The sequence below is a fragment of the Labrus mixtus genome, chromosome 24, assembly GCF_963584025.1.
Source record: "Labrus mixtus chromosome 24, fLabMix1.1, whole genome shotgun sequence".
Lineage (NCBI taxonomy): Eukaryota > Metazoa > Chordata > Actinopteri > Labriformes > Labridae > Labrus > Labrus mixtus.
The window spans coordinates 5,002,819-5,021,914 of NC_083635.1; the positions used below are offsets into that span (position 1 = coordinate 5,002,819).

The 19,096-nt window shown below is 41.5% G+C and overlaps 1 protein-coding gene across 1 annotated transcript; it reads left to right on the forward strand.

The window, feature by feature from the left end:
- The first annotated feature begins 630 nt into the window (after nucleotides 1-630).
- Nucleotides 631-16,023, forward strand: LOC132959851 (sodium/potassium-transporting ATPase subunit alpha-1). Its single transcript, XM_061033088.1, has 23 exons — nucleotides 631-825; nucleotides 1,260-1,370; nucleotides 4,445-4,504; nucleotides 5,841-5,942; nucleotides 6,109-6,210; nucleotides 6,300-6,413; nucleotides 6,765-6,899; nucleotides 7,271-7,388; nucleotides 7,506-7,774; nucleotides 7,863-8,171; nucleotides 9,187-9,321; nucleotides 9,610-9,802; nucleotides 9,880-10,055; nucleotides 10,320-10,456; nucleotides 11,031-11,181; nucleotides 11,271-11,439; nucleotides 11,521-11,675; nucleotides 11,829-11,952; nucleotides 12,041-12,186; nucleotides 12,335-12,465; nucleotides 12,850-12,951; nucleotides 14,326-14,417; nucleotides 15,824-16,023. The coding sequence occupies exons 1-23, from the start codon at nucleotides 814-816 to the stop codon at nucleotides 15,850-15,852; spliced, it is 3,072 nt and encodes a 1,023-aa protein (XP_060889071.1). The 5' UTR covers nucleotides 631-813; the 3' UTR covers nucleotides 15,853-16,023.
- Nucleotides 16,024-19,096: the final 3,073 nt, after the last annotated feature.

The following is a 19,096-nucleotide window of genomic DNA, read 5'->3' on the forward strand; positions in this document are numbered from 1 at the left end:
GTCCAATGTCCTTTCCCGAGCCCACACTTGGGAAAAGTCTTTCATCTTGAATCGTCTTCTCGTCTTTTTCTCTTCCGCCAGTTGTTATTCAAATGACTTGTTAAGCTTCGGGCTATCAGGCACCTGTAGAACTGGACCTTCACCTTCCTAGCTCTGCCTTTATCTGTCTCATTCACCATCCCCACTATCTTTTTTTTCCCTGGTTCATCCCTGTTTGTACTGTAAACTAAGCACACATAAAGACAGTCAGTGCACTTGTCAGTGCGCTGTCTCTGGAACTAAAGAGAGTGCGCTATAGTTGTTCAAACCACATACCTGTTGCTAGTAAAGGTTGAATTTAAGCTCAGAGGAATGTAAAAGGAAAGAGATTAAATGAGTGTTAGAGTGAATGAAGGGGGAAGCAGTGAGAAAAAAACAAGGAAGTTGAGCAAGCATTACCCCTCCCCTTTCTCCCACACACCTCCTCCACATCTCCCTCCCCCTCTGTAACGCAGTCCTATTCCCTTTCCCGACACTACTTTTACTCACCTGTCCAGTTTCCCCCCCACTCCTTCTACACATACCCCCTACCCCCGAGGCTCCTCCTCTTAGAGCAGGTGAGCTGCTGTAGGGTATAAAGGTATGGTAATGTGAAGCAACCTATCTTCTCTGCTCAGGGGAGTGCGGAAGACACAGGGCAGACGCAACAGGGCTGTAAGAGAGAGAGTGTGTGTGTGAGAGAGAGAGAGAGTGAGAGAGAGAGAGAGGCGGAGTAGGAAAGCTGCAATTTAAAAAGACAATTGGATTGACTGTTCTCAGACTTGCACTGCAACCATGGGGCTGGGAGTAAGTATAGTAACTTTGTCACATGCTTTGGCCTGCTTTCTGAGAGTCTTTAGATTTAGGTTAGGATTAGACCAGTTATGTTTTTTTTTTCAGTTTTTGAGCTCAGACCAAGTTTCTGTCAGAAGTTATTGGTTAAGCTTGACAGTGGTGGATCGCCTGAAGTACTTTGAACCTTAGTTTTGAAATATTCTCCGCAAGTGTAAGGTTGTAGGAGTTTTTAAAGTTCTTCAAACTTGACTAATTAGGTATTTTTAGGAGTTGTTCACGTTTCCTCCAACAATGATTAACAGCAGTTTCACAGCATGTTTGAACTGCAAAGTTGACACTTCTTGCCGCTCAAACTCGTGCGACAAAGGAGGAAGTTTCAGTGCTGACTACTCACATGTGCTAAGTGTTTTCTAGAGGCTCATTTTGTTTCACTTTTTTCAATCCAGAGAGGGAAAGATGACTACAAACTGGCGGCAACGTCGGATGGCGGGGACAAGAAAGGCAAGAAAGCCAAAGGGCAGAAGGATATGGATGAGCTGAAGAAAGAAGTTGACCTGGTAAGTACACAAAATAAATGTAAAACCAGTCTGTCCTTATGTTGAGAACACAGTCACTTCGTAAGTGCTTGTAACTTGCAACATACCCTTGATTCAAACTGAAAGGATCAGGCATTAAATATAATGACCTTCTTGAACTTTATGCTTTCTTCCAAAACACTTAGCTGACTAATGCTTAAAGACAGCCTTATTAAGGCCATCATGGTCGCTGTAAGTCCCTACCATTGGTCACAGCAATGACACAGTCACAGCCGACACAGCCTCGGCTTTGACCTCATGGCCAGTCACATGAGATGTAGCTGTCTACCTCGTATTTCACAGAGATTACTACCTACCCTCACATGTTATTAAGGAGTTCACAGATATACTTAACTCCTAATTCATGTTTATCTAGATTTGTTTTTAGCACTGAATGTTGGGTTAGAGGCTCTGTAGTCATTATGGTCTTTAGTGTCTGATAATATAAACTAGCCCTTTCAAAAATCTCATATCACGTTTAGTTTGATGAGTGAATTATTTTAACAGCCGCAACCATGCCGGTACTAAACTTTCACCACTGCACCCAGCTATTCTGGAGCCATGTAAATTTGCAGAGTAGTAATGTGTCTACATGAAGGTTTGTGTGGTTTTTAAATTTCCTGTGTTGAACACCCGCCCCAGTTTCCACTGGTGTCAGCTTTTTCTGTAGCTCGTTAAGGTCATTTCCCCAAGGTCAGTGAGGTACCATTGCATTAAGTTCTCCCCAAGTCACAGTAAAGGTGAATGACTTCACAGGACATGTTGTGCCATATATAAGCACAATGGTGACATTTTACAGACAGAACAACATCTATATGAAGTCTTATGGGCCATCTGTAAATAAGTCTTTTTTTAAAACTTAAGCAAAACTTTATGTCTGCGTTTGTCCATGATCTACACTCATAAATGGCTTGTTGAAAGACGGTGTCGTAGAAAATGTCCTTCACAAGGTCAGTAGATAGATGCAGGTCTCATGTTTCAAATCACTTTGTAGATAAAAGTGAACATGACATCTTTATATGTCACGGTAAAGATTTGTTTATATTGTTGTAGTGATTAGTGTTTAAGTTCATTTTGCAATTTGATAGATGTAAACCCCCTTGACTCTTAGAAGGTCATCTAGTCTATTTAAAGAGTAATGCTCTGTGCTTGTTGTAGATACATTTAAAATGATACTTTGAAGAACCACAATTATAATTGAAAAAAATAGAAAAGTCAGCTCTTTTTGCGAGGTTTAATTAAAACCTAAATCTTGAAAATGAAGCAACAGTTGCCCAATGTCATCCAGGAGGTCACAGAGTACTTATTAGCTAATAAAATCACCATCTAGGTTACATATTAATGGGTTATTGTCCTCCTTACGTCTTAACTAGATCTCAAAGTCCTGCCGCGCTGAAGGACAAATCAATGCCATAGCAACCGTATCGACAGTCTGCCATAACCTCCTTGGCTTGGCATATCATTTACTGCAATAAACAGCTGGCGCTCTCTTTAAAGTGTCCTCATAAAGGCTTTATTTTCGAAACTGATTTGAATGAGGGAGATAAAAGAAACAGTTATTAACCGCTATGCACTGACAATCCTCAGGTCTCAGATTTGACTTGTGATTACTGAATAATTGCTTATTGGACCGTAGTGAAACAGTAGTAGAATTGTAAGTGATTCTCTATGGAGCCCATCAAGCCGACATGTTAATGATTATTACACCATCATACTTGCACCATCACAATATTAACTGAGGTGTCAAAGTCCAGCTAAAAACAATGGACACTGTTCCCATGGCAGCATAAAGGAGCGAGTGATTCAATCAAATGTGACAAAGTCCAACGGTGAACGCCAAAAATAGAATCATGTACAGTTTCATTTCATTTACCAGCCATGAAGTGTGTGTTTGGACATCCAGATATTATCCAAAAATATGAGTTTTTAGCAAGAAGACTTTTTCTCATCTGGCTTTAAAATAACTTTAAAAAAAGAGTTTACCCTAACCTTAAAGCAACAGTTGTCTATAGCATGTGTTAAACATTATCCATGGTGATTTTGGCATGAGGCACTGTTGCTTTCTTTTTCAAATGTAATACAGTGGCATGCCGGCAGAACAGTGTGTCTATTGTAACCATATTTTCAATTTTTCCAAATACTCATGTTATTCAAAAAGGCAGCATAAAAAAACACCTCTCCATGTATTAATAATGAATTCAAGAAGGCATACTTTCCACGTTTTATAATGGTTGACTCATTCTATTTGTCAGGGTGTAGCAAGCCGCTCAGGTTTAATTTCATGGGAAAGCAATTACTGCGGAGAAAGAACTCTGAGTGTTGTACAGAACTGGAAAATTCAGCACCGTTTCAATCACAAGAAGAATTTCTCACGTATGTGAGGTTGGGAAACCAACACAAAAAACACTGTTGGAATCTCTACTGAGGATGTTACACTTTGCTGCATTTTGCACAAAGATTACAACACTGTAGCTGTTAAAAAATAAGAAGTGGGAGTCTGATATTATTACAGATCATCCAAATTACAATCTCTATTCATTCACTTGCTGTAGGCGTTATTCAAACAACACAGAGTAGGCGCATGAATGTGCCAGCTTTTCTTGTTTTTCATGTGTATATCAACTTCAGTTCATTTTCTCCTTTGATCTTTACCTCAGAAATAAAGAGTTTTCTTTTAGATGAAACTCTTTTAGAATTAAAACACTCTATGATCAACATGTTCCTTAAAGCGAATGCCTAGCTGATCAAATCATCTGGCTAATTGACTTTGATGGTGATGTGAGTTCAGCTAGGAATCTGAAAGTACTGCTGCCGCTTCTGGGGAAAATGTCAAGCATCACTCTCAGGAGCAAACATCAGTGTATCAGTTGGGTGACATTGATTGGGATGGATGGACTGTTTGCTCGCAGAATTCTCATTGTTGTGGCTTAGACCTTGTGTTGGCTTTGCTTATCATCTGCAGAGTCAAGTTTTACACAAATACTCCTCAAAGGAGATAATGTCTGAAGTTTAAAATGTCAGTGGCTTTTTTAAACAATCTCTTTCTCTCTCCATAGGATGATCACAAGTTGACCTTGGATGAACTTCACAGAAAGTATGGAACCGACCTAGCCCGGGTAAGCCTTCAGTGTTTGTTTGTTTTTGTCTGACCCTATCAGAGTGAAAGTAGCTCTCCATGTACAGTAAAGCAGATACGCCAAGAAGTTGGGAGTGCAGAGTCAGGTCAAAAGCACACATCCGTCCACTTCCTTTGTATGTTTGAGTAATTGAAAGATGTGTAGATACAGGACTTGGTTCCATTTAATGCCATTTTTTGAGTTATATTTTTGAGGTTTCTGCCTCCACTATTATAGTGAATAAAAACAGTCAGAAGGAGAAATATTACAGCTAAAGATGAGCACACTACATTTTTGACTTCACAGGTTTGAGCCTTACTGTTGAGCCTTAACAAAGGAAGAATTTGGGACAATTGTAGTCCTCTCAATGCCCTCAAAAGCACAAACAATATTGTTATTGTATTGGTGTGATGGCAAAAATCAAAGAGACAGCTGAGACATAAAGCATCAAACACCTGTATTGATACACACCTCAAGAGGAAGAGGAGAAAATGTAGTGATTTTTGCTTAGATGTCGCTTCAGGCAGAAAAGGGGAAAACCCGGCTGTTACAAAATGTTCTTTCCATGTTTAGACCGTGGTCTTCATTAAGCTGAGGACACACACACACGCACACACACACACACACACACAGAATCCCATTACACAACCATACACCGGCTAAATGCTTCACTGATGCTGATTATCTGCTGAAATCTGATCTGTCTGAGTTTGGCCCAAAACAAAGACTTCATTCAGGCAGGAACACCGGTCTTATTGACCCTACCAACAAGGGAAAAAAACTCCTAGTACCCTTCCAAAGAGACCTTCAGTCACACTTTACCCTTAATGCTGCTGCGTTTATATACACTACAAGAAAATGTGACCGTGGCCATGTTGAAGTACACACTGTCATTGATGGTACCCATGAGCATCTTTTCTGCTACTTTAAAACTGATATCACTCTTTACAAGCTACAAATCTGACTTATTATGCAAAAATTGTAGTGAAAAAAGCAAACAGTAATCATCAGATTACAGAGATCTTTTTTCCTTTGAATTCTGGTTTCTTTTGTTTTTGTTCAACCTCACTTTAATCCACCACCTCCAGAGGTAATAACAGTGCATCTGTTTACCAAATAAAACAGTTCAGGAGGGAAAATGTGCTTCTGACTTGTCCTTCATGTTTCACCCAGAAAGAGGACAAAGAAAAAGCAGCAGGGCATAAAAAACTGGCCTCACAGGTTTTCTAGTTTAGGTGCCCTTAGTTTACACAGTCCTTACCACAAACACATATCATGCAAGACAATAATGGGCATTCAGTTAACCAACCCTTTCCTTGTTTTTGTCTCCAATCAGGGTCTTTCCAACTTAAGAGCAAAAGAGATCCTGGCCCGAGATGGTCTAAACGCCCTCACACCCCCTCCCACAACGCCTGAATGGGTCAAGTTCTGTAAACAGGTAAAAGTCACTACCGGGCGAAAACTCCCAACCAGAAGCACAACAATATCCATGCAAAACACACAAGTACTTTGCATATTCAAATGTTAGAATTGCAAATGTGCTTGTTGTGGCCTGTAAAACCTGAACTTTCCTGAAACTTGCTGTTGTTTCATGTCGTTTCTAGCTGTTTGGTGGTTTCTCCATGCTGCTGTGGATTGGTGCTCTCCTCTGCTTCTTCGCTTACGGTATCCAGGCTGCCTCAGAGGATGAACCAGCCAATGATAACGTAAGGACAGCTTTGTCCGTTAAGATCAAAATTAAGAATTAAGACTGCAAAAATGGAAATGACTAACAGTCTATTCTCTCTTACTGTAGTTGTACCTGGGTGTCGTGCTTTCTGGTGTCGTCATCATCACTGGTTGCTTCTCGTACTACCAAGAGGCCAAAAGCTCCAAGATCATGGACTCCTTCAAGAACCTGGTCCCACAGGTAAGTTTGTTTTAGGGATTTGGTCACGGTTTTCAGTTCAACTCTGATGGCCCAGCCACTGTAGAATTCCTAGATATTAACATTTGCCTTTGGAGCCAAATCCTTCAGGAATAGCAAGTGGTTAAGGAAAAAAAAACATTACATTTCCAATTATACACATTCCTTGTGTATGGTGTAAGTCTCTGTGGTCTCTAGAGTGCTGCATTTAAGTAGTGCAATGTAGAAATGTGCAAATAGGAAGACATTTCAGTTTTTTCAAATATATTTTTGTATAATTCTCACACACAAGGATCGTAAAGAAGAATCAGAATCAGCCCTAAAACGTGTATATTTTTTCAACTCGTTTCACAGCAAGCCCTGGTCATCCGTGATGGTGAGAAGAAGAGCATCAACGCTGAGGAGGTGGTGGCGGGAGACCTGGTGGAGGTGAAAGGTGGAGACAGGATCCCTGCTGATCTGAGAATCATATCTGCTCATGGCTGCAAGGTTCGTTGTTTCAGCCTCACATTAGAGACATTGATATATAACGCAGTGATTTGGATCTGAAGATCTTTAATATTAGATGTTGTTTGGAGTTTCATTTGTTGATGTGTATATCGTATGTAGTTTCTTTGAGCATTACCATTGGCCAATTGGATACAAAGACAAAACTAATTATGATATACTAACATGTAATAAGTCAGGAAATAATGCTTTAAGTGGGTAAACATGTGATGGAAGATACAGTTTCTTGGTTAATCACTTTCAAAAAGGTTTCTTTTCACTGAGTTAAACTTATTAATTACATCCTCAGTTCCCTTTGGTTCCCCAGCTTAATCCTCAAACATTTCATTCTTAATTTACTTTTCTTTCATCAGGTGGACAACTCCTCTCTCACTGGAGAATCTGAGCCCCAGACTCGTACTCCTGACTTCTCCAATGACAACCCTCTGGAGACAAGGAACATTGTTTTCTTCTCCACCAACTGTGTTGAAGGTAAAGAACTAACAGCCTACAGTCAAAATCTATTGGTGTGGAGGTTCAAATAATAAAGTTGTGTTTGAAAAAAACAGTAGTGAAAATGTATGGAGATAATTCTTGTGCTCTCTTCAGGTACTGCCAAAGGAATTGTCATCAACACTGGAGACCGTACGGTCATGGGTCGTATCGCTACTCTTGCTTCCAGTCTGGATGGCGGCAAAACTCCCATTGCCAAGGAGATTGAGCATTTCATTCACATCATCACTGGTGTGGCCGTTTTTCTTGGTGTTTCCTTCTTCATCCTCTCTCTCATCCTTGGGTATGGTTGGCTGGAAGCCGTCATCTTCCTCATCGGTATCATTGTCGCCAACGTGCCTGAAGGTCTCCTGGCTACCGTCACTGTGAGTCCTGTTTTAAAGCATATCGTCCCATTCTTTTTCATGTCTTTCATTAAAGAATACATTTCTAACACTTGATATCTGTCTCTAGGTGTGTCTGACGCTGACCGCTAAGCGTATGGCCAAGAAGAACTGCCTGGTGAAGAACTTGGAAGCCGTGGAGACCCTGGGATCCACCTCCACCATCTGCTCCGACAAGACCGGCACCCTGACCCAGAACAGGATGACCGTGGCCCACATGTGGTTTGACAACCAGATCCACGAGGCCGACACCACAGAGAACCAGAGCGGTGCAACCTTCGACAGGAGCTCGGCCACCTGGGCCGCCCTCGCCAGAGTCGCCGGACTCTGCAACCGCGCCGTCTTCCTGGCAGAACAAGGAAATGTTCCCATCCTGAAGGTGAAAAAACGAATTTCACGCTTGTGACTCTAATTACTGAATGTTTGGCTCCACTTCACCCTTTCAGATCATCACAAAAGAGTCTAAATAATTCACCAATGGGAGAGGATATCCATAACATTAGCTTTTGGTGTAACACCATCTCTTGGCACCGCTAGCATCTTAGCAAGCAGAGAGCTCATGGAATATTGTTCTCCTGAAAACACGTGGTTTAATTTGAAACTGCACAGATGAATCTGAGATGCAGTGTGGGAGGTGACTTGGCAATATGACGTGGCCAGGAACTTTTTGGGCCCAGCATTAAACCAAAGCAGCCAGACTGCACTACAGATCTTTATAAACAGCACTCAACGTAATTAAAGGCTCTTTCACAAATATATAGCTGCTGCTATAGCAATATGTAACCAGGCAGACCAAGTGATTTATTTCTGAATGAGGACTGGCAGCTTTATTTCTTTTTCCAATTGCATAGTGGGAGCTGATATTAAGTAGAAGAAAAGGCCTTTTGGAAAACATGCCCACTAACGCCATTTATTTGTACCAATGTCACTTCTCCCTTAGCCCCCGATCAAAATCAAGAAGGGGCGGGACTTCTGATATAATCAATACTGAGGAAAGTGGAAGTCAGCTTTGTAACCTGACAACATTAAGCGTCGCTGTGAGGCGTTCTATAACTGAGGCCATGAGTGTTGCCAGCCCAAAAATAACGCACGGCCCCTTTTACAGTTTTAACCTTCATAGTAAATGCTCTTTGAAATGTTGTGGGGGACTCCTGCAAAACTGTTAAGGTCTTCTTATAAGTAAACTAGTAACATGATTCTTTCAGATGGTCTTGCCTTTAAATGTAATTTTGTATTTTCAGTGTGTTGTAGAGGTGTTACTCTTTAAATAAGTCCCCTGGTCAAAGTATAATAAGCATGTTTGCTGTTAAATCAGTATTCATGTAGAATACATTGTAAAAGAAGTATTTTGATCCACCATTAGTTTTAAACCCACTGATCCATTTCATCCACAGAGAGATGTTGCTGGAGACGCCTCAGAAGCCGCCTTGCTGAAGTGTATCGAGCTGTGCTGCGGATCTGTCGGTGGTATGAGGGACAAATACTTCAAGATTTCTGAGATTCCCTTCAACTCCACCAACAAATACCAGGTACACATTCAAGTTTCCAATAAGCATACAAATTAGTTCAACATGTTGTCTATGCAGGTGAAATGATTCAGATGTTATCTCAGAAACGTTTATCCTAATGTTATGAGAACATTGTTGTAGATGTATTTAGGGGAAATGGGATTTGTGCCCTCTTGTGGCAGGGTTTATAAATATCTTCATTGAACAGCTTCCAACAAATGAGAACCAGCTTGGCTCAAATAAGATTACCAGTACTGCTAATTTGAGCTAAGAATAACTATTAAAGGTTTACAATCCCTTGTCCCAAAGCTCTCAGTCCACAAGAATGCAACTCCCGGAGAGTCCAAGCACCTGCTGGTCATGAAAGGAGCACCAGAGAGGATTTTGGACCGCTGCTCCACCATCATGCTGCAGGGCAAAGAGCATCCCCTGGACGACGAGATGAAAGACGCTTTCCAGAATGCCTACGTTGAGCTGGGAGGACTTGGAGAGAGAGTGCTGGGTACAATACAGCTCCATCATTACTCTTTGATTAGATGGTGGACAAAATGGGCTCTGACAAACATTTTCTTCCTGCAGGTTTCTGCCATTTCAACCTGCCTGATGACCAGTTCCCAGAGGGCTTTGCTTTCGACACTGATGAGGTGAACTTCCCCACGGAGAACCTCTGCTTCATCGGCCTCATGTCCATGATTGACCCTCCTCGCGCTGCTGTGCCCGATGCTGTCGGAAAATGCAGGAGCGCTGGAATTAAGGTATGGAATAGTAGCCTCTACAGATATCCAGTGCATGGAAAAAAATCAACCTGCCATTAAAGATATTCACATTTACATCCTCAAAAACCTGCAACAAGTGTGATTACTTTGATTCAAAGTAGATCTTCTCATTGGTTTGCTCACTCAACGTCCATATCTTTGTTTATTGATCATACTACTGCGCAATCAAAAATGTAAAAAAAAAATGTTTTACACAATGCAAGCACTTCCCATCCTAAGACTTCCATAACTTATTTTCCTCAGGTTATCATGGTGACAGGAGACCATCCCATCACAGCTAAGGCTATTGCTAAGGGTGTGGGTATCATCTCTGAAGGCAACGAGACTGTTGAGGACATCGCTGCCCGCCTGAATGTACCAGTTTCAGAGGTCAACCCAAGGTTAGTATAATTACCAGAGTATTAAATGTAATTATTGAGCTTGTTTGTTACACTTGTGGAAATCTTGAAAGATTTTGTTATCATTTACCGCACTCCCTATATCTTCCTCTTAACTTGTTACACTTTTTGTACTACTTGAGTAAAATTAAATCAGCGTTGCCTAACGAGGCCCTGTTTTCTACTTTGCCAAAAAGGCTTTTACTGTTATTTCACTGCAGACAAATACTTCTCTGGATGTGTCAGAGCTCTCTGGTTTTGTAAGACCCCAGTCAGTCTGTTAAAAAGAGCACTAGTGCCCAAACAAAGATGTAAAAAAATACTCCAGGGCAGAACTCTCTGCAGGAATATCCTGATCAAGACATGTCACCTGTTCCTTAGAAATGCAGAGCACTTGATTTTAAATCAAGCTCTCCACAGACAATGGCATAATTTTTCTTTGAGTTGTGTCTGTTTTGGGAGGGAATTTCCCAGTTGTTGTGTTTTGCTCTCATCTCGATTTTACAACTAATCAGTTTCATGATGTTGCCAGTAAACTCTAACTGTTGTCTTTCTGCTGCTGTGATTTCTTCTCCAGGGATGCGAAGGCCTGTGTTGTTCACGGTGGGGAACTGAAAGACATGACCTCCGAGCAGATCGACGACGTGCTGAGACACCACACGGAAATCGTTTTCGCCAGAACCTCCCCTCAGCAGAAACTGATTATTGTAGAAGGTTTCCAGAGACAGGTTGGTAGTAAAAAGAAAAAGATGCTTTCAATGATCTTAGGTTTGGCGTTTCTGGTTGATATCTTAACATTTCTGTCTTCTCTCTGCAGGGAGCCATTGTGGCTGTGACAGGTGACGGTGTGAACGACTCTCCTGCTCTGAAGAAGGCCGACATCGGCGTTGCTATGGGTATCTCTGGATCTGACGTCTCCAAACAGGCCGCTGACATGATCCTGCTGGACGACAACTTTGCCTCCATCGTTACTGGAGTGGAAGAAGGTAAGAGTTAAACCTGCAGAATTATAAAAAACACAAGAACACAGTAAGCGTCATTATAACTGGATTTTCTCTCTTCAATAGGCCGTCTGATCTTTGACAACTTGAAGAAGTCCATCGCCTACACTCTGACCAGTAACATCCCTGAGATCTCACCTTTCCTCCTCTTCATCTGTGCCAACATCCCGCTGCCCCTGGGAACCGTCACCATCCTCTGTATCGACCTGGGAACTGACATGGTGAGCTCTTTGCATAAAAGATCATCTGACTTCTTCACATCCTGCAATCGTTCTTATTTTTCCTGATAAGAAAAGTAACTACAAGACCAAATTTGTGCCACAAAGAGGTTAAAAGAAGTTGACTCTGGTGTAACTGTACTTGTTGTCTTCCAGGTCCCTGCTATCTCCCTGGCTTACGAAGCAGCTGAAAGCGACATCATGAAGAGACAGCCCAGAAACCCCAAAACAGACAAACTGGTGAACGAGAGGCTCATCAGTATAGCCTACGGACAGATCGGTAAGAATAGCTCACATTTCCTCAATTATATTTAGTAAATAAATCTTTAAGAACACATCAAAGTGAAACTACTCTTCTTCTCTGTTAGGTATGATGCAGGCCACAGCTGGGTTCTTCACATACTTTGTGATTCTGGCTGAAAATGGTTTCCTCCCCATGGACCTGCTGGGGATCAGAGTGGGCTGGGATAATAAATACGTAAATGATCTGGAAGACAGCTACGGACAGCAGTGGGTCAGTAATGCTCATGTTAATTCTACCATACCGTATCTGCTCCTTCTTTATCGCTATCTATCCCGATAGGGTCCATTTCATTTCTGTATTAAATTACTTGACTTTAAAAGAGAAGGTGCTGATCTTAAAACAATGTTCTTTTCACCAGACATACGAGAGAAGAAAGATCGTGGAGTTCACCTGCCACACAGCTTTCTTTGCCAGTATTGTGATCGTCCAGTGGGCCGATCTGATCATCTGTAAGACCAGAAGGAACTCCATCCTGCAGCAAGGAATGAAGTACGTACATACCAGTACAAAACTATAGACAGTGACATCCAAACTTGCAAAAGGTTCATTTGTAGGATCAATCTTTGTCTTATCTTTCACAGTTAATTTCTTACCTTTAGCTGAAAATAATGGGATTAGGTCATGTAACAGTAATGATACTGAGGTTCAAAAGTAGCATCCTCAATGCTTATCTTGTTTTGTTCTGTCCTACACTTACTGCACATTCAAACACCGTTCTTGCTTTAAGTGTCAATGAAATACCAAACATTATTAAATCATGATTATCTTTGGAAATGCAAACATTTCAAAGAGGGCATATTTGTTGGTTCAAAAGTAGTGTGTTATGACATGAAAATGTTCTCATCTGTTTGTTGTCACTCTTCTCTTCTACAGGAACCGTATCCTCATCTTTGGACTGTTTGAGGAAACAGCTCTGGCTGCTTTCCTGTCATACTGCCCAGGCATGGACATAGCCCTCAGAATGTACCCTCTGAAGTGAGTAAAACACACACACACACACACACACACACACAGACACACACACACACACACACACTGCACTTCAAACCTGATAAGCTGATAACTTTCTCTTTCCGTGGTGGTTATTTTGGTTGGTCATTTTCTGCTCTGATACTCAGAATATTCATTTTCATGTATGCTGGTGATTTGACCAGTACATTATGCATTATCCATATTAAAGTGGTCATCCGTAAAATCCTTTTTTCTGTGAATTTGCTGACATGCACCATACCTGCCTCTTTAGTTCTATCAGTGTTGAACTGTTTTCCCTGATCCTGCTAATGATTTTTACGTCCATCGCCTTTGTCATGGTTGTGTTTAAAAAGGTGGATATAATCTTGTTTCATAAGTAATGACCACTCCAGAAGAAGATTGAAGCAGAGTAGCTACTGTACTAATGAGATTTTTTACCCATCCAAGAACAATTGAAAGCAGCGAAGGCACCTGAAGCTCATTAGCTCTGAAGTTTCACACGCTGCTGGAACCTCCTTGTCTTTTTTTCTCTTGGTTATTGTTTCATATCTTCCCCTTCTCTTGCTTCTCCTTTCTCCCTGACTACATTTTTATCTGCTGCTTCCTCATCCGCCACACACAGCCAGTCACCCTTCTCTTAGGGTGACATGTGAATAACCTTTGTTTGTCTGAGTTTCCCCTTTTCTGTCTCCTCTGCTTTCTCTGTTTCATTTTCTCTCTAACTTTAAATACAGACAGGAAATGAATCGGTAGTTACTAAAAAAAAGGTCAAAGATATGCAGGAAGTGAAAACAGTAAAAACATTTGAATCATTTTCTTTATTGATAATTGTGGTACTTTTTTTTTTTAAGTTGCTGTTTTTTGGGCTGCCCATTTCTAGACAAATAATCAAAGTTTATTTGAGCACTTCAATTCTCTGTAAAACAAAGATGTAGCCTTCCGCAATCCTCCAAGTAATACTTGATAAAAACAGCCCATAACCCCATGTTATGTCACATCACGGCATGTTACGATATGAAACAAGCAGACAAACTTTTTTGTCCCCTTGGGGAAATTTGGCTTGGAATCCAATGCTGCACACATTGAGCCGCATCTACAAAACTTATAAGCATCACTCAAAATCCCCCATTTACAAGCATTTGAAGCAATGCCTCAAGGGGTTTCAGTGCCGTCAGCACAGAGGACTCCACACAGCTTCTGGATTAATCTTAAAAATTGAGCAGTCTAATGTTCCCCCCTGAAGCTCTTCATGTGCTCTTAGAGAAGCTTCAGCCAACCATAGAGCCATAAAAGACAGCCTGCAAAAAGTACTCTTGTCTTTTTTGTCACATTCCAGCTGTAACTCAACCTCTCTCTGTCTGTCCCTCTCTTCCTCAGGCCATGTTGGTGGTTCTGTGCCTTCCCCTACTCCCTCCTCATCTTCCTGTATGATGAAGCCAGAAGATATATCCTCAGACGCAACCCAGGAGGTAAGAACCCTCACTCAATACTTTACAAAGTTTGAAACACTTCTGCTTCCGCTCTCTGTATCTGGAGGTTGATGTAGAGAGGAGGACAGAAATCATATTTAAAGCTCCTGGGAGGAGATCTTAACTAGTTAGGAAACAGCCTGATATTAATATGGATCCCTCTATATAAGCAACAAAAGCAAACTAGACCGTCCCTGTTGAGATGGACTGCTTATATAGTCATTTTGAATGGCTGTAACCACTGCCACGGGTCGGTGTCAGACACTACAGCACACTGAAGACATTCAGACTTTCAAAAATTCCTGCAAACTATCAAAGGAGACTGAAAAAAAAGTCCTGGAAAGGTTCAGTACCTTTGAATATATATTTGGTTTGAATCTTCCTGATTTATCAGCTGCGACAGAGAGAGCAAAGAGGTAAACGATACAAGGATAGGGAACAACATGTGTGTGTGGGCATGGGCTCCATATGCGCCCTTGTGTCTATTTGTGTGGATGTGTGTGTTATCCATGCCACAACTGCGCCCCCACACAGACCAGTGAACTGTGGCAGATGGCAGAGCCCAGTGGGATTTCAACCCTCAACCCCGCGATTGTTAGTCAAAGCCTCGTTCCACCCACGGAGCTGCGCGCAACCTGTATCCAGAGCTGTCACTGATGCAGCTGTGCTTGTGTGTCTGTGTGTGTTAGTGGGTCTGCTGCATCTGAGCCCCACCGCACAGATCAGTGAACATCCCATTGCCCATTCATGGTGAATAATTTGTAACCGTCAGACAGTAAAAGCAAGTTAAAGCGACATCTTCCAAACAAACAGGAATGGATTCAAGTGGATAAATAGAAGGAACGAGTTATATTTGAACAATCTACTCAGAGATGATTTGCCCCCAGAGTACATTGAACCTTCAGTTTTATAAAGTTTTACAGTCTACCTCAAAAGTGTGGCCCATATTTCTAGTCCAGTGGATTTTTAGCCTTCTATGAAAGACAGATACTCCAGTGTTTGAAGCCTAAAAATAAAATGTAGCTTAGGGCTAAGTGGCGCTGAGCAAAAAGATGCTACATCACACAATTCAAGCCTTCAAATCTAGAAGTCACACAGACTTCCTCTTTAGTTTTATGGGAGTATGCATCTTTTTAGGCACAAGTAAGGCCTCAAGGATGATATCATCATCTCATGACACAACCTCCCTGTCGCTGCAGGAGACATCATGAAGAAAGTCTCGGCAGCGTTTGGCTCTAAATTAAGAACGTGTCTTGCTCACGCTAGCTAGTCAAGTCTTATAATATCACCCTGCAGCCCGAGTGCAAAGAGAAAAAAAAGGTTACATTTGTAAATCCTGAAAGAAAACGTGGAGAATTTAGAAGCTAAAAACGTGTGTCCCTAACCATGTATCCTTTGGTTTCTAGGTTGGGTGGAACAGGAGACATACTACTGAGTCAACACAATCACGGAGGGAGCCGTCAGTGTTTCATCGTTATTTACTGCCATGTTACATATTTGTCTGAAAAGTTAGCCAGACATGAAAAAACACACATAAAAGCATGGATAAATTAACAATATCTTGATGTATATGTCATTCTCAATAAAATATTTCCTTACCCTTGTACATCCATGCTTGGAAGTTCTTCTTTGAAAAAAACCCCTGAAATTTCAGGCTTTGATGCAGGATGTTGTCTCAGGGTTGAATGGGTATGTAGCAGTGAGTCAGGCCTGGTGACCCGTGCAGGAAGATTTTATACCTGAACAGTTCCTAAACTTCAGGTCTGGGGTCTGATGTGAAGAACTCAGACGTGGGAATAATGAATGCATGATAAAAAAAACTGAAAAAGCCAGAAAGATTATGATCACTTTTCAAGGCTTACTAAATGTTTTGGGCTGTTTTTAAGACCTCGAAATAGACCAGCAATCAATTAACTGCGGCGCATCAGTCAAAACAATTCATCTTCTCTTGAAAGCCAATAGTTCCCTTACATCATCACGGCAGATCAAAAGCAGAAAATTAAATCAAGTTTGTGTTTCAGAAAGTAACTGATTTACACAATAGAAGCAGTTAAGTAATACACTGTCAGTCTTATCTGATGCTACACTATTATCTCTATTTTCCCAGGGTTTTATCTGCAAGAAATTAGGTAGAGGAGTGGGAAAAACTGTGTGTTTATTTGTGTGTGTGTGTGTGTGTGTGTGTGTGTCCATTATCTCAAGGGCTAGTCCGCCACAGTGGTGTTTGCAGTGGATCGCTCTGTCGACCGCTAATGCAAAGAGACCCTCGGTGAAAATTAACCGAAGCCACTCTTGTGCTATCTACTATGTGTTTGCCTCCGTCATTATGAACGCCCCCTTCTCCATCAAACCCCTCTTGTGTGTGTATATCTGTGTGTGTGTGTGTGTAAACAGTATCATCAAACCAACCTGGGCACAGATGGCCTGCTTCACACACACACTTAGGGAACACTTAAAGGCAGAATGTGACTTTAATTTATGCACTTTAATTAGTGAAAACTGCTAATGCTAACCCCATTCAGATTGTGCGCTCCAAACAGCCAGTCAGGTTGTTTTTCCTTCTAACTTTCAAAGGTGATTTGTTTTACAGCAGAGGGTGCTAGTGTTAGAAAGACATCAAGTGTGCAGTCAACAGGATGGAGGGATGGAGGGGTGTAAAGAAGGGAAAAGGGTAAGATTGATGGTAAGAAAGTCAATCGATGCCACAAAAAGGAAGAGGAGAAAACAGAAAATATTGGTCTTTTGGAGCGCACATTTTCAATTCATCACCTTATTATGACTTGAGAGCATAAATTGTGGTGCGCGTCGTTTGTCATCAGCGCTTTGTTTGTACATTTTCTGATGAATTGTCGCGCCGATGAGAGCGATCCGGTTGTGATGAATTGAGCGCGGAGAAAGAAAGGCAGCAGACAGACACCGACATTATCATGCCTCCATCCTTTTGCACACAAGCAGGGCCCCATGAACGTGCCTGTTGCTATGGCAACTCATTTTAGAGCCCTCTCTCTCTCTCATCCCTCTCTCTCTCTCTCTCTCTCTCTCTTTCTCTCTCCAACATCTAAATAAAATCTCGGCTATTTATAGAACACAGAGCAACACGCTAGCTACACAGACGTTACATGCATGAATGTGAACGCATCAAAACAAAAATAGTACGTGTGTAGGTACGCACACACGCTCCGCCAGAAACACTAAGGCTCCCTGCTGTGTGTCCATCTGTGAAGGCTACGTTGATCATTCAAATGCGAGTTGTTGTTTTTGTCGGGGCATCAATTTTTAGAAAAGAGCTTAGAAAGATGAAAGAATTGACTGCTGGGTAATCAAGCTCGTCCTCGCTGAGGTTTAAAGCAGTGAAATTATCCCGTCTCTATTTGATCTGTCTCAGATTTATCTTGTCAGTCGGCGCAGAGTGCTCTCCAGGCCAAACTGATAAGCTCTATTAGAATACACTGGGGGCCAGACAGTGATTGACAGTCTACCTATCAGGATGCAATAGCACTTCAAAAGCAGCAGGTTTTTTCCCGCGTGCTAGGGTCTACTTCTTGTCTGAAGAGGTCAGTTTGAAAAACTCAATCTACTACAGCCTGTTGATAGAGCTGATAGGGGTTTTGCTACTGGTTGCCCCTCAAAATGTGTCAAATTACGAAGTTCAGGTGAGGCCGGAAGACCTTTGTTTACGTCCCTGTGAACAACAACTGGCTGAATGTTTCTGTTTGCAGGCTAAGATCCAGGGATGAAAGACTAAATCTCTCATTTGTGTCATGGGATGAAGGGGTTTAAGAGCTCCTGGAACAGATGCAAAAGGACATGAGGATGCTGCTGCTGGGTTACTGTTCGGCTAAACTTGCGAGCGTGGCTCCAATGTGATAATCAATGGGCTTATCTGCACACAAAAAGCTGCCCTTGCCTCCATACTTGCATCTACACAGGCGGTATGAAAGGTCAGGGAGCATCATGGATCATTGAGTTTCTGCTATTAGCAACCAACATGTGAAATTTGGGCCAAAGACTTAGTTTCTGCTGAATCTAAAGCTGCACTTTTTTTTTTTTTTACATTTTTGTATGGCTAAACCACCAAACAGATGCTCTGCTCTTGTCCATCAATAATATTATTTTCGATTTCACTGAAGTATTGTAAAGTGCAACACTGCAGCTCTGTTCAAATCAGATTTTTGCAGCTCTGGATTTAGAAGCACAGGGTTCACAAAGTTGGCTTCCCGCTATCAGCACGCAACAACCTTGTCAAAGCAGCATGGGAAAGGAGGTGTCTGTGGACCCAGCTGTTAAGCCTGAGTGAGGTGTAGATGAATCAGGAGTGTGTGTCTGTGTGTCTGAGAGTGTGTGTGGGCAGGGTAGCACACTAACATTTGAGTGTTTACAGTTAAGCTTACAGAACATGAGATGTCTATAAAACATCTGAACCATAATTTGTAAAAAAAAAAAAAAAAAAAACCCTCCTAGTTTGTTTTTCTAATTGTTATGCTAAGCTAAGCTAACTAGCTGTGCAATTAATATTAATTCTCTCAAATTGCTAATTGATTTTGGTTTTCTTTTCCACTCAATATTATCAATGCTTTCACATGATCTCTTTTATTTGTATTTTATTTATCTTATTGTTTATCTATGGGGAGTGATGTGTGCTGTGTGTGTGTGTGTGTGTGTGTGTGTGTGTGTGTGTT